This window comes from Lampetra planeri, chromosome 25, assembly GCF_965212315.1.
Source record: "Lampetra planeri chromosome 25, kcLamPlan1.2.h2, whole genome shotgun sequence".
NCBI lineage: Eukaryota > Metazoa > Chordata > Hyperoartia > Petromyzontiformes > Petromyzontidae > Lampetra > Lampetra planeri.
The window spans coordinates 8,964,074-8,978,693 of NC_136131.1; the positions used below are offsets into that span (position 1 = coordinate 8,964,074).

A 14,620-nucleotide genomic window follows, 5' to 3' on the forward strand; every position below is an offset into this window, starting at 1 on the left:
TCTTTGAAAAGTAAGTCAATATTTCAAGAGCCGCAATGCACTGTGTGGTGAATACGAGACGGTCCTTAATAAATAACGTCACAGAGTAGTCCTTGGAGAGCCGCGTGCGGCTCCGGAGCTGATTGATGCGGGCGCCGGAGCAGCAACTGCAGGGATCTGAACCGGGTGTTAATAAAACACCCGACCAGGTACGTAGTCGGAACAGGTAGGAACAGGTGCAATCCAGTTCGCCTTCTCACAACTTTTAAAATGTTTGGTAATTTGACACTTTCACACGACTTATTCTTTTCTCGTTGCGTCCTCGGCTGGACTAATCGTGTGCCGTCTCCTTCCTCGTATTATACCTAGCTTTCTAAAACATTGTCAAGACGCAGAAGAAAGCATAAAGCATTGTCTTTGAGCTGTACGCCTTTTGGCGTCCTCTGGTCTAACACTGTTTGAGACGAGGCTCAAAAGAAAGCTGTCTCTGGTGTGGACCTTTCAGTTTCAAAGACAATGCATATATTATCAGAGTATGTTTGTTGCTTGCATTCTGACAACAAGTATTGCGGTTAATGCAGACATGATTCCTCGTAAAAAGGTTTCAGTTTTGTTGCCAGAAAAAAGGGGAGAAAACTATTCTCATATTTTGGTGCTGGCAAAGGAGGTCCCATGATAGAAAGCGTGTTCTCTTACAACTAAGAAACGTCCTGGGATTCGCCGGGCGGCTTATTTAGGTCGAGCGTTGAGCCCGGCACCACAGAGAGCCTTGGGTTCCAATACGGGTTTCAGCCATCCGGGATGATATCAGCTCATGTGCATGAGCGAGATGGATTGTTACAGGGCCGCGATGGACGACTACGGCCGTCATCCAGCGGTGGATAGAACACGGCTCGCGATGCTGATGATGTAGTTTTATCGTGCGCTTCATTTGAAAGGGGTGGGGGGATGTCTCTGGCTAAATGCGGCTCCATCTTCTGCATCCTCCATCACCCTCAGTCGCTGAGCTGCAGGGATTGCGTGACTCAGGTCCTTGCAGAACCAACTCAGCGGCCATTAATTAACTGCGAGACGGGGCGGGGGGGGGGGGCATAAGGGGCCGTCCATAAATGACGTCACGTACCTGGGGGGGGGGGGGTCAGACATTTGTGACGATGTGTGACGAGGGGGCGGGGGGGGGGGTTGAGAAATGTGACGTCACATCAAAATGCGCAACTTTAAATAAATAAAGACAACACGTTCTACTTAATTAAATAGACTTTTTAATAAATGTTTTCTCCTACAACATCAGGGTGCAGCGCCGCATTTAATACGCACTACAATGACAATAGTTTAAAGCGATTTGAAGCGTGTTTATTTTTGGGGGGGGGAGGGGCAGAGCTTTGTGACGTCACATTTTAGGGGGTGGGTCTGACTTTTTGTGACGCCGTGTGACGAAGGCGGGGGGTGGTCAAAAATCGTCCAAAATCGCGTGACGTCATGTATGGACGGCCCCTAACTGAGTCTTGCGCCAAGGTCAATGGGTCGCCGCGGTCAACGGCGTTGATGCCAACACACCCCGGCCATCGCTTCCTTCCTTCCGCCAGATCTCGGCAGTTGTTGCGCAGAGTCGGCACCCAATCATCAAGCAACGCCGCCGCCGGTTTCACAGCGTTACAGCTCTTCCCCTCGTATTCTTAGGTTTTTTCGGTAAAGTCACGTAGGTAAAAAAATTAAAATTAATAAAAGTAAAATAAAAATAAAATAAAAATCACGACGTTTCGGAGGCAACGCAAGCTTCCGTCTTCAGGTGGAACCGTCACAGCACGATTGCTGTATCAAGTAAGGGAAATTCCAAGAAAACCGTCCTTATATATACTGGTTGAGGGTGGGAGGAGCCAAGGTAGGCCCTGGATATTATTTTTGTTAGGTTTTTTCGGTAAAGTCACGTAGATAAAAAAATTAAATTAATAAAAGTAAAATAAAATAAAAATCACGACGTTTCGGAGGCAACACAAGCTTCCGTCTTCAGGTGGAACCGTCACAGCACAATAGCTGCTCGTCACACGGTCGACGCGACCTTCACGCACCTGCGCTTAAGAGTCCGATCGACACCAGGTGGTGGTGGTGGTCGATGAGACTGGGTGATCACTCGGACGCAGCTCCCGATAACCTCCTCTTCCGTCGTGCACACGCAACCAGAACCCACACACCCACAACTTCCTCCCCCCCCTCCTCCCTCCTCCTCGTGATTACATCAACAACGAATTCCTTGCTGCCACGTTCCACGCGGAACCTCAACGTTGCTTGACCCTCCCCTCCCATCAATTCCCAGCATGCTCCGCATAGTTGTGTGGTACTGTCCAAGGCTGTAATATATTGCAATGAATAGATTTCTGTTTATATGATTGTTATGGTTGTACTTTATGAATCACTCATCTCTGCCAATATATGCAATGAAACAAGAAAAGGTAAACAAAAACAGACCAATGTAATACAATACACTCTTAGACATTATTGTTAAAAATAAATAAAGAGTCCATCCCATGTGTTCGTGATTTTTTTCATTTTCGGCAGGAAATTCGTTTTCAAATTTAGATTTTTTTTTTTTTCTGGGGAAGGGGGGACTCCCAGACCCCCTGGAAGATTTGGTCCCCCCCCCAATGTTGACTCCATGGCTACGGCCTTGGTACCGTCACCCACGTGGACATCTTCTCGCAGAGCCCCGCCGGTATCACCCAGAGGGGCGACCGCTCAGATCCCGGTTCGCGAGTCGGACACCCGCCCCCAGACCTGATCAGACGAAGAAGCGAGGGTAGCCGACTTGACGCACGGCGCTACGAACCTGGCGGCATGAGTTCCATTCCCGTTCCTGGCTCCAGCTCTGCTCGAAATGGAGGGGGGTGGGGCGAGCGAGGGGACGGTGGCAGTACAGCCGTCGTGTGTGTGTGGGCCACCGCGACAGTGATTCGCCACTAAGGAGAGTGAATTTGAGTGGGGAGAGGGCGGGGCTAAAGGGACAATTGGGGGTGCTAGGGCCCACCCCAGCACACCCGTTAGCACCGGCCGTGTTCCTGGCCACGGCTAACTAAACCGACCCCCCTTTAAAAAAACAACCCCATAACTGACAAGGCAGTGGATTGACCAAGTCTAATACGGTATATAAAATGGACAACTTACCGATACGTCCTTGTGCAGGGGTCACGTGCACAGTGGCGGTCAGGTCGCCTGGCTGCTGGAGAGCGGTGGCATAGCGGTTAGCGCGCTGCGCTACGAACCTGGCCACCCGGGTTTGATTCACGGCCAACACCAGTGACGATTATCTGAACCGGTTGTGGGCCTCCCCTAGGTCGACTCAGCCTCAAATGAGTACCTGGTGCTGTGCGTAAAAGCATCGCCACTAGGGATACAAAGGCGGCCGGGCGTGGTGCTGGCCACCCCACCCCCTCGTGTGCCGTTCTGGCCTTCATAGCACTTGCCCCTGACAGTCTATTAAGGCTATACGGGGGATCTTTGCCTGTTGTGCACGGTGGGGGTCAGGTCACCTTGCGTTACCTGTTCGGCAGCTGAGGCACGCGCAGTGCTTCTCTGCAGCGAGTTCGTGGCAACCCCGACTGGTTTCTTTGCGTTTGTTCAAAAGGAGCACGCGGTGACAACAACGGAAAATCACGCGCGCGTCGCCCAATGCTCTTTGTTCGCCCGATGAAAGAACCTCGACGAGTCCGAGGACTCGGTTCTCAAGAGGGCCTTGCCACCTTCGGGCCAATTCCATTACACGCCGGGTTTTGGCTTCTTGTGGCGAGAGAGCGGGAGACCCTTCCTTGGAGAAGCCTCACCCCCCCCCACACACCTCCCCACCGCGCGATGTACGAGTGGGGTGACACGAGACACTGCCACCTCCCGGCGGTTGTTGAAAGCGTGGAAGGAAATTTGGCAGGTTGGTGCTGTGGTAGAGGTCCGAATCGGGTACCCGATACTCGTACCCTTCCCGATACCCGGGTAGCCGTTTGCGACCCTGGTGCGGCCGGGTACGGGTACGGGTAGGCCGTTAGTCACTGGTGAGTAACCGTTTGTCACTCATTTCGGGTAGGGTACGGGTAGGATACGGCTACCTGTACCCGGCCGGGTACGGGTACGGGTAGGCGTTTGCGACCCTGGTGCGGTCGGGTACGGATACCCATTTGCGACCCTGGTGCGGCCGGGTACGGGTAAAGAATCAAAATCCGTTTGCGACCTCTGTGCTGTGGGTAAAGTCACAACGCACCGGTGGTGGTCTATGAAACAGCCATCATCGTATCTTATGTTAAGATGATGTTTCTATAGCGCCTTAACCAAGGCGCTTTACAAAGAATGAACGACGGTGCGCCGTGTGAATGCAACGGTGGAGATGAGCTGAGTGGAATAGTAGATGAGAGGAAGCAATGGGGGCGGATGTGCGATGATGCGAGAGCGAAATCGATGACAGAAAATTACGATGAACGGCTTGAATGAATGAATGTATGGCGGTTAATGAGTGAGAGACGTATGATGAGAATGTGAAGAGGGAAAAAGTGACGGTGGCGGTTATGAGGGGGAGATTGAGGGCTCGTGGGGTGAGCTGGGGGTAACAGTAAGTGTGAGTTTTTTAGTGAAATTTAGTGAGCGAAGGTGACCGCTTAATGTGGAGGGGAGAAGTTTGTTCCAGTGAAGGTGACGCAATAAGAGAGAGAGACACAGCGTGGATTGAGCACCAGGAGGAGGACCAGAGAGAGAACAAACATTGTGAACGTCGAGGGTGATAATACGACGTAGAATAAGTATAACCCGTAAAAACAAAGTTTTTCACTATAAATCCTTTATATGCGTGGCGGCTAGAGTCCTCTCGTCCTCTGGCTTGAGATGGCTGCCACCTATGGGTCAGGTCATTGCATTGCACCATTAAGCAATTGGTAATTAAATATAATATTTTTGTCCTAAAAAAGTGTAACATTTAGGAAAAAAGATTTCACGAACATTAATTGTCACGCACGACGAGTCTGTGTGGAAAATGTCAGCTCGATTGGATCACGGGAAGTGGGTTAAAAAAACGACCGAAAGATTTGCACGGTCCTAAGCAAGCAAGCGAACTTAATATAAAGGATTTAAAAATATGAGTGGCAAGATATTGGTGGGGCAAGACCATGTGGGGGGGGGGGGGGGGTTAATACAGTCTTGCACTTTGCAACACTGTTAATAACGATCACATTTATTCACTGGTGTCACGAAGCTTCACTGACACTCGTGATGATCGTTCGGGAGAGTCCTGCCATATGAGAGAAAGGTTTGGTCCATTCCATTTAAAATAAGGAGTGTTATAATTGGTTCTTTACCCTTCTATCTGGCAACAAAACTGACACCTTTTTACAAGGAGTCATGTTTGCATAGACCGCAATACCTGCAGTCATAATACAAACAAAAGAACATAACTCTGATAATGTGCACTGTCCTTGAAGTTGATTGGTCCACACCCGAGACAGCTTTCCTTAGAGCCTAGTCTCATATGGGTTGGACCAGATGACGCCAAAAGGCGCCTTTTGGCGTCATCTGGTCCAACCCATATGAGACTAGGCTCTAAGGAAAGCTGTCTCGGGTGTGGACCAATCAACTTCAAGGACAGTGCACATTATCAGAGTTATGTTCTTTTGTTTGTATTATGACTGCAGGTATTGCGGTCTATGCAAACATGACTCCTTGTAAAAAGGTGTCAGTTTTGTTGCCAGATAGAAGGGTAAAGAACCAATTATCATATTTTTACTGGCAAATGAGGTTCCCATAATAAGGAGTGTTTTTTGTTTTTGTTTTCGACAACTCTCAGATTCGCACTGTCGGCAGATTCGCACGTGGATTAAGTGAAGCAACTGTACAATTATTGGATGTATCCGAGGCTAATTGAACGGCTCCTTGAGTTATTAATTAACCGAGGTGGAGGTGAACCGTGGAGTATTGAATTATGAATGAAAAATGCGTACATGTAGGTGGACGGATGAATAGACTGACGAATAAATGCACGATTGACTTCTGGTGGAATAGATCAATAAATTAATACATCAATGGTACATTTTACCCGGTGAATGGATGGATATATGAATAGCTGAATTGCTGAATTAATATCTGAATGTTTTAATATACAAATAAAATAATGAATAGATGAAGGAAATGGTGGAATCGATTAATATACGTTTGAAGGAATATACGGAGAATGTGATTTCACGAACAAATTAATAGACAAATTAATGGTTGCGTGATTGAATCGATGGACATATGATTCAATGGATCAATAAGAATATGAATTCAGAAATAAATGTATAATGATGTATGTTAAAGCATAGGTGGGTGAAACGATGAATGCATAAATGGGTGAATGCATAGATGAATTATTGAACGGATGAATGGATGAGTGACTGAATGAATGCCAGTTTGTGGTTAACCTGTCTTCAAACAGGTTTAGCAGGAAAACGAGGAACGTGTGTGTGCATAGTTGTGTTAGCGAGCACACGAGGGGGTGGATGTCCAGCACCGCGCCCGGCCGCCTTTGTCTCCTTCGTGGCAAAGCAATAATTTGTGGCTGAGTCGACCTCGGAGAAGCCCACGACCGCTTCAGATAATCGTCACCGTTTGATGGCCGTGAGCGGGAATGCGATCTCGGGCCGTCGGGTTTGCAGTGCACCGCACTCACCGTTACGCAAACGCTCCTCGAAAGTGCTCGCGAACAGCACTTGCCCCAACAGTCTGTTAAGTCTACGGAGGGAGAGCTCTGTGTTTATTACGAGCGTTGAGCGCGTGTCGTATACGAGTGTAATATTACCACTGCCTCAGTTTCCAAGCGCATGACTGCAATAAAAACACATGGGCCGTGTCGACATAAACACCCGGTTTTGTATTAACGTGGGCCAGGTAGATTGCCTTGGCTTGCATCGAGAGATTATTCATTGCGGTTACGTTCTTTGTTAAACACACCATCATCATGAGCCATGGACTATCCACTGCTGGTTGAAGGCTTCCTTCGTGTCGTTGCCATCCCTCAACATCCTGGGGGGGGGGGGGGGTGCCACAATCCACGTCGCTTCCCACGTGCGAACTAATCTCATCACAACGCATCCTCACACGGACGTCAATGTTCGTGCAAGCCCCTAAATTATCCAGGCATGGTGGTGGTGGTGGTGGAAACCTGTGATCCAACATGGGCTGGCGGATCATGCAGAGGTGCGTGAGCCTCCCAGATCTGCTGGACCTGCAGGGAGGACAGGGTATGGACAGGATAGCACGTGAGTTTGTGAACCCATCTGTGCGGACCTGTGTTATCGCTTTGTATGCGTGGTGGACTTTGTCCCAGGACTCTGGTTTCCTCCCAAAACACACGACGCGAATCATCCTAATATAGCAGGACCCTGCAGAGAGAAAAAAAAGTATCGTGTCACAGTGTGGCTTTCCCAGATAAATGCATGATGTTGCATAGTGGTGGTGCAGTGGTTCGATTCCTGGGCACGGCTAACATCAGTGGGTGTCCTGTGCTTCGCTATACTTCATCAACGTACACTGACCAGCAATGGTGAAGGATGGTCAAACAACACCCACGATTCCAAAGACATGAGTTAGGCCTTCTCCTAACATTGCATTGACATGGGGGCTTTCAATGATTACGTAAATAGCTCTCCACCGGGTGTTTGGGTTGTACCCCATGTTGTTCAGCATGATGTCCGACGTTTTGCTCGACGTGCTTGGGAGCTTCTGTAGCTCCTAGTCGGATGTCATGCGAAGAGCACGAGGTACACACACGAACACCCAACGGACAACGACGAACCATTAAATACCCACGCAGGAAAATTACACAATTCATGTTGAGTCTTATTGTTTTTTTGCATGGACATATGTAGAACTTTTACAAAACAAGCAAGTTACAGGACACTGCCGCAGTGGCACATGACACGCAATGCAACGCTAAACACCTCTGACATTACGGAGATGAGGGCATCTCGGGTCATCCACAATTCCATACATGGGAGGTAGAATAACCCAAATACTGCCATGAATGGCTTTAACCAGATCCCTCACGCGTGCGTACGTGGCTCTAGTCACGAGCCAGGAGCCAACTGGCCTCAACCTAGCCCTGACCAGCGAGCCAGAGCCATCGAGGTTCGACTCCCCGGCTAAATTTGCCAACCCGGTCTTTTACCCCAAATAGAACTGGCGTTGGGCAGCTGGTCGGGATGGTGGGCAGATGAGGTGTTGAGCGCTTGTGTCTGTGTTGGGCCGGAGGAAATGCTGGCGTGTCGTGCTGGCGATGTGTTCTGGTTCTAGCAGAGCAAACCCCGTGCTGCTACCCGCACGGGGTCACATGGGGATTTGACCCGTGCGTGCGCTACACACGAACGCACAAGCCACGCGTACAGATAATGTACACCTTGCACAATACGCAGTCTCAAAGTGTACAATACAATACAGTTCAGATTATATAACGTCCACTTTGTATGGGGGGTTCCCCCCACTGGAAACAGTTCTCACAAATTGCATTAGTATTTCTTTGCTTTGTGAAAAGTCAAAAGCGGTTCTTGCTTGGACAGACCGATCCCCGATACAAGAAAGTGGAATCTCTACCGCTGGATCAGCGTCGAGAGCGGAGAAGCGGCGTACGCACTTGGAATTGTTTTGATTATTCAAACACAACTGGGCTGCGTGAGTGATGACTTGCAACAGACGTAAATTACGTTTTACGACAAACGCTTTTAAATAAACTCCATAGGATAAGGAGCGTTATCCGAGGTCACATGGGAACAGATGAGATAGATATTCTCAAAACAAAACGTCTTCTTCTTCTACGAGGGGTACAGCGAAAATCCAATGCAGTGGTTAGCGCATTGTGCTATGAACCAGGCGACCTGAATTCGATGCGTGGCCACGGCTAGCATCAGTGAGTGGTGAGTGATGTTTCAATCGGTATTGGACCTCTCCCAATGATGCCAATGACATCACCAAATCTGGCCCATTATCACCTCCCGTTCTCGGGGCACGTGTGGGAACCGAAGCAAAACCGATCATTTGTCGAGCAATCGATTTCTTAAACAACGGGATATCCCCAGATCTACACAACAAACAGTGCAAACACAGCCAACGCACAGGACACAAAGATGAGTCCCTGTTCATCACTAAATGACCTTCACATCACATTGCCCTTGTGCAGAGCTCGGTGCACCTTGCAGACACGTGGCATGGCTACGGCTTGCCAGCAGGTCAAGGGGCAGACCCAGGTGGAATGGGTTAAAAGACTGGAGAAAACATAGTTCCATGTAAAAAGGAGGCGTTCAATATTCATGAGTTGCAAGACCCCTTGTTGGGAAGGTCCTTCATCAAAATGTATGGATAATTCTATTTATATTGAGTGTTGTGCCATATGCAATGGAATCACTTGCACTTGAACAAGATATTTTCGTGCCAAATGGGCTATCACGTGTTTATAAACAAAGTACTGTATTGAATTACGTTTGTTCAAGGTTAACCGTCAATTCTTTTTTATTCGACATCATCGGAAAGCAAATGGAGATTGCAGCTGAAAATGTGCGATGTGGATTGTGACATCTGGTCGTTTTGCGCAAAGCATTATGGGCATTTCAAAAATGGTTGTAAACAGTGTGTGGGTGTGCTGTGGGAAGAGGCAAAGGTGAAAACATGTACAAGGTTTGGCGACAATTGCCGTGCGTTTTGAGTGATGCAAACATTTTTTTTATTTCCCACAATGAAGGCTGCGTGGCTACAAGGTGAACAGCAGATGGCAATGCGCCTCCGATTAGCACGGTTGGCTACGTACGGTGAGAAAGAAGTTCAACATACATACAGAAAACTATTTAAACTATTCCTATTTTCATTTGTACCAGGTAAGGCCCACTGAGCTATATAGCTCTTTTTCAGAAACGACCTGGCCACAAATGATAGCTCAACGAAGTGGCTTATCATGTGGAAATGAATAGCAGCCAAGTTACTCTTAACGCATGTTTCTAAATGTGGAGAGAAAAAAACCGAAGGAGCCGGAGAAAAATCCACGCGACCAAGGGGAGAACATGCACACTCCAAATATACAGGCGTCAGGGTCGGGATCGAACCCACGACCTCTATACGAGGCGAGGTCGTTAACGTCTCCCCACCGTGGCGCCCCAACAACCGTCAGTTTCACCAACTCGTTCGCATGTCTCTGCTTCCGGCCTGCACCAACCCACACTGAACCAAGCGTGGTCAAAAAACCTCCACGACCCGCACGACGTGGGCAAGTCCCTAATCCAGCAGTTGATTGACAACATGGGCTGCTCATGCACGTGTACAAAGTTATGGAATCCCAAGCACTGGTTCAATTCAATTGCTCATGATGGGGTTGAGTGGCACTGCAGTTCTTAGCCCACCTTACTACGTCTGTTTCTCTCCACCAAACTCATTCTTATTGCCCTAACCACATCATGTCTCACATGCCTCGACCAGTCCACCTCGAAACCATTCACTTCACCCCTAATCTCTGGCGCCCTCAAGTGGCTGTAAACGGTTTTTGTTAATTGTGAACACCGCTCGCCACCTTGTGGTACATCATCATCATTACCATAAACAGATATTTTCAATCTACTGCTAGATGGACTCAAGGGAGTCCATCACCGCCATGTCTCACAGCCCTGAGATGCGCAAATCCACCTCGCACCTGCACGTGCACTGATTGCATCACTCATTCCACCCGGTGGATGAGAAGACGAGAGAAATTAATTCACAAGTGCTATATTTTCCAAAACACCACAAGCAATACTGGAAAATATGTATATTTAGTGAAAATCGCTGAGGAGCTGTGAAATGTATGCACTCCGTACGAATACATTTGGCGTATGAAAATAATGTATCACAATTTGCCAATTCACTGCTGTATGAAGGCCTCTGTGTCGGTTACGGTAGTTGCTTAAGCATACTTCACCACCACGCTCCTCACTGCGATCGATTCAGATGTCACACTCACCACCGAATTTGGGCCGAGCGCAAGTACAAATTCCTGGGGAAACCCTGCTCCACTCACATTACTTTAACAGCGCTGGATCGACAGTGGGGGGGCAGGGGGCGAAAATTGGTATTTCATACATTGGTATTCACAGGGAATATACATTGACTTTTTTGGATATTAATGTGGGAGCCCTATTTTAAAAAAATCTTTACATTATTGGACTATGCCAGATCCACTTCTGAACTCCGGAAATGATGTAAACGCCAACCGCTTGTTAACCAACTTGAGTTGTCATTCGACTCGAGTTCTGGTTGAGATCGGGCCAACTCAAGTTGATGGTTGTCCAGTGGAGTGAGGTGATCGCACGTCATGCAACCCAGTATCCGTGCAGGGCTGAAGGAGGAGACACCTGTAGCTGAGTAACCTCCCCACGGTCACAGGGCTACAGGTGATTGTTGGACCATTCCTTCAGGCACGCGTAGCACGCAGATGCCTGTTCTTCGTCGGCTCCAAACGTGTCCTTGAGCTTCTTCTTAAAAATCTCCTCTTTCTTGCCCACCTGTAGGTACTGGCCCAGCAACTTGTATGCCTGCGGTCATTTAGAAATACACACATGCAATCAGTTTCATAAAGGGCATCGGCTAGTGCATGGGTCAGCAACCAAGAACCATTTTTTTCGAATTCAGGAACAAAACGTCAATATTTCAAGAGCCGCAAAGCACTGTGTGGTGAATGCGAGACGGTGCTGGTCCTTAATAAAATAACGCCACGAAGCAGCAGTCATCATGGGACCTCCTTTGCCAGTACCAAAATATACTCATAGGGTTTTTTCCCCTAAATTTCTGGCAACAAAAAGAAAGCTGTCTGGTGTGGACCAATCAGTTTCAAAGACAATGCATACATTATCAGAGTATTGTTTTTTGTTTGCATTTGACTGCAAGTATTGTGGTGAATGTAAGCATGATTCCTTGCAAAAGGTGTCAGTCTTGTTGCCAGAAAAAAGGGGAAAAAACCCTATTAGAAGCAGCAGTCCTTAAAGAGCCGCATGCAGCTCTGGAGGGCTTAGTGCGGGGTTTGCAAAGGCACTTGGCAGGCATTGGAGCATTGCACAGTAACAAGACGTTGGTGTTACTACCTTTTGCTGTCCAGCACATAGCCCAGCCAGTAGCCTTCAAGTGTTGCATTAGCGTGGTGTTCACCTAAGTACTATCCAGGCTCAACTCCGCTTAGCGTTCCGAACATCTCATGAGGATAGGGCCCATTCCGGGTGATTTCACCATAGGTCATTCATTGCCAGCGACCGCGATGTACCTTGTCCAGTCCTTCTTTCTGGAGGCGAGAACCGAGTGTCGGACCAATTCCGGGTAAATCCGTCACGGGTTTATCTCCCATGGGCTCCGAGACGAAGGCTCTGTGCTTCTCGGAGTTTGCTGACATCACGTGTCGAGCTCCAGGATGCTTGATGGCAAGTCCTTCTGCAATTCCAGGCGAATGATAAGTACGCATTTTATAATCATAACCATCAGCAGCCATGTACGTTGAACTTCTTTCGTACCGTACGTAGCCAACCGTGCTAATTGGAGGTGCGGGAGAAGGACAACACAACACAAAGAGCAGTTCTAAAGGAATGAGTTTTCAATCGAGAGCCATGATTTGTCCACTGCTCAAGGCCTTCCCCCAAACCGTCGAGCTGATTGCATTTGCTCGATCCGGGCTGTGGACAATGCCCCCTCGTGGATAAAATCTGTAAATGACGGGAAAACGCCATCACAACAGAATGATAGTACAAGCCGGGAGAAAAAAAAAACACAAGTTCTAAACAACACACACACACGTGTAGGGAAATCACTCCGCCTTGAGTGCGTTATGCAAAACCCATCAGCACGTTCCTGAAGAGCTGCACTGCGGTGCTTCTCGTCTTAGATCGCACTCACAAAATAAACTTGACGAAACACATGGCTGACAGCAGCAGTGATAGAGAGAGGCAGAAAACCATGGGCCGGTTTCGTTGCTATTAAAACTCATCAGCACAGTCATCGTCAGCTTGCAAAGCATGTCTCTGCAAAACGTGGAAGTCCCCACAATTCCACACGATGGGGCCCATCAAATTATGGCCCGAATCCCAGACAATGTGTTCCGTCAATGACCCCTTTGTTTATCTTGATGTAAGTGGTAATTTTAGCTGTAGACGTTGCTTTGCGTATGATAAATTGCTGCATAAAAACCCCATTCTAAGGGTGAAGCCTTTAGTAACATAACCGAGATAAGTACAGTATCCTAGAGCTTCATGCACTCCACCGTGAGATCTACGGATTCGCATCAGCGTAGGTTCACATTCTATAGATTCACACTCCCCCATCGAGATTCAAACGAGTACCCGGTCAGTCGCGGAAAGCAACAGCAGCGCTTGGGAAGAAGAGAACCCGGGACGGCCTGGTGTCTGTGGTTATTATCCAACCCCATACACACATCCTGGCGTGGAGGGCGAAAGTCCTCCATCGCCCCCCAGTGGCTAGGAACGGAATTCGCAGTTCGATTCATAAAATAATCGGGGTGTTTACTGGTAGGAACCTCCTGGTTACACCAGCCCACAGGGGATTATTGTGTCCGTCCGTCCGTCGTGCAGGGAGGGGCTGGGTGGGGAGGGAGGGGCTGGGTGGGGAGGGGCTGGGTGGGGAGGGTGGGGAGGGGCTGGGTGGGAAGAGTGGGGAGGGGCTGGGTGAGGAGGGTTGGGCTGGGTGGGGAGGGGCTGGTCACCCCGTGGTGCCCTTATAAAACTCAACGTTTAACCTACTCACGCCGGCTTGTGCCCGACCTCACAGTCTGTCATATTTGCGGAATACACCACGCCGCCGTTGACCCTGGCCATTGACCGAGCAACCCAACGTTCCTACCAGCTCCCTCCGCAGGAATGTATTTGAAGCATGGCAGTCGCCCGTCTTCGTATTTATCCAGGCGCACAATTGCTTAGATTTTAACACCAGGTGCATTCCAGTTAATTATGTCACAGCAGACAAACGTGTACTTGGGCTGCAATTGGTCAGTCTTGGAGGCACCTACATTTTATTAAATTAAATTGTGATGACAGATTATGTTGTCGAACTCTCCACATCAAGTGTGTAAATTGCATGGTTTTAGTATGGCCATAGAGGGGACTGTAATTCGTTCTTCCACTGAGGTCAAAGACTTGGGTGTTATCCTAGACCTCAGTTTGACATGAGGCCCACGTATGTAGTAATATTACCAAAATCTCGTTTTTTCATCGACGCAATAGAGCTCGTCTAAGACCGAGCCTGTCCCGCCCGGATGCTGAGGCAGGTGCATGCCTTTATTTAATCGAGGTTGGATTACTGGAATGCCTTGCTTGATGGCGTTTTTGAAATGTTTTAAAATATATTACAATATACTGTATTCAAAACTCAGCTGCCTGGGTTTTAACCAAATCTAAATCGCGTGTCCATATTCTTTCCACCATACACTGCCTCCCTGAAAAGTACAGAGTCAGGCCTTGAATGAGTTGGCTCCGAAACACCTCGCAGATCTGCGAAAACTTTGATCTTCTGCTTCCGGTCTACTCATTATTCCAAACACAAGATTTGGTTTTATGGAAGACGGAGCTGTTTGGATTGTGGAAATCCCTTCATCCTCAGTCCATTCGGGAAATCTGAGTCTGTCGCACTT

The 14,620-nt window shown here is 48.4% G+C and overlaps 1 protein-coding gene across 1 annotated transcript; it reads right to left on the reverse strand.

The window, feature by feature from the left end:
* Positions 1-11,250: 11,250 nt before the first annotated feature.
* On the reverse strand, positions 11,251-13,436 carry LOC144727412 (barrier-to-autointegration factor-like). The gene is made up of 3 exons (XM_078606212.1): positions 13,317-13,436; positions 12,251-12,414; positions 11,251-11,528 (listed from the first exon to the last, which is right to left on the reverse strand). Exons 2-3 carry the CDS (start codon positions 12,374-12,376, stop codon positions 11,382-11,384), a joined length of 273 nt encoding a protein of 90 aa, XP_078462338.1. The 5' UTR covers positions 12,377-12,414; positions 13,317-13,436; the 3' UTR covers positions 11,251-11,381.
* Positions 13,437-14,620: the final 1,184 nt, after the last annotated feature.

What these genes read in the sequence shown, in the direction of transcription:
- LOC144727412 (XM_078606212.1), bottom strand. Translation starts at nt 12,376, where the DNA reads ATGTCAGCAAACTCCGAGAAGCACAGAGCCTTCGTCTCGGAGCCCATG. An exon ending in AGAAAGAAGGACTGGACAAG is followed by an intron (nt 11,529 to 12,250) that starts GTACATCGCGGT and finishes AAATGACCGCAG; the next exon opens with GCATACAAGTTGCTGGGCCA.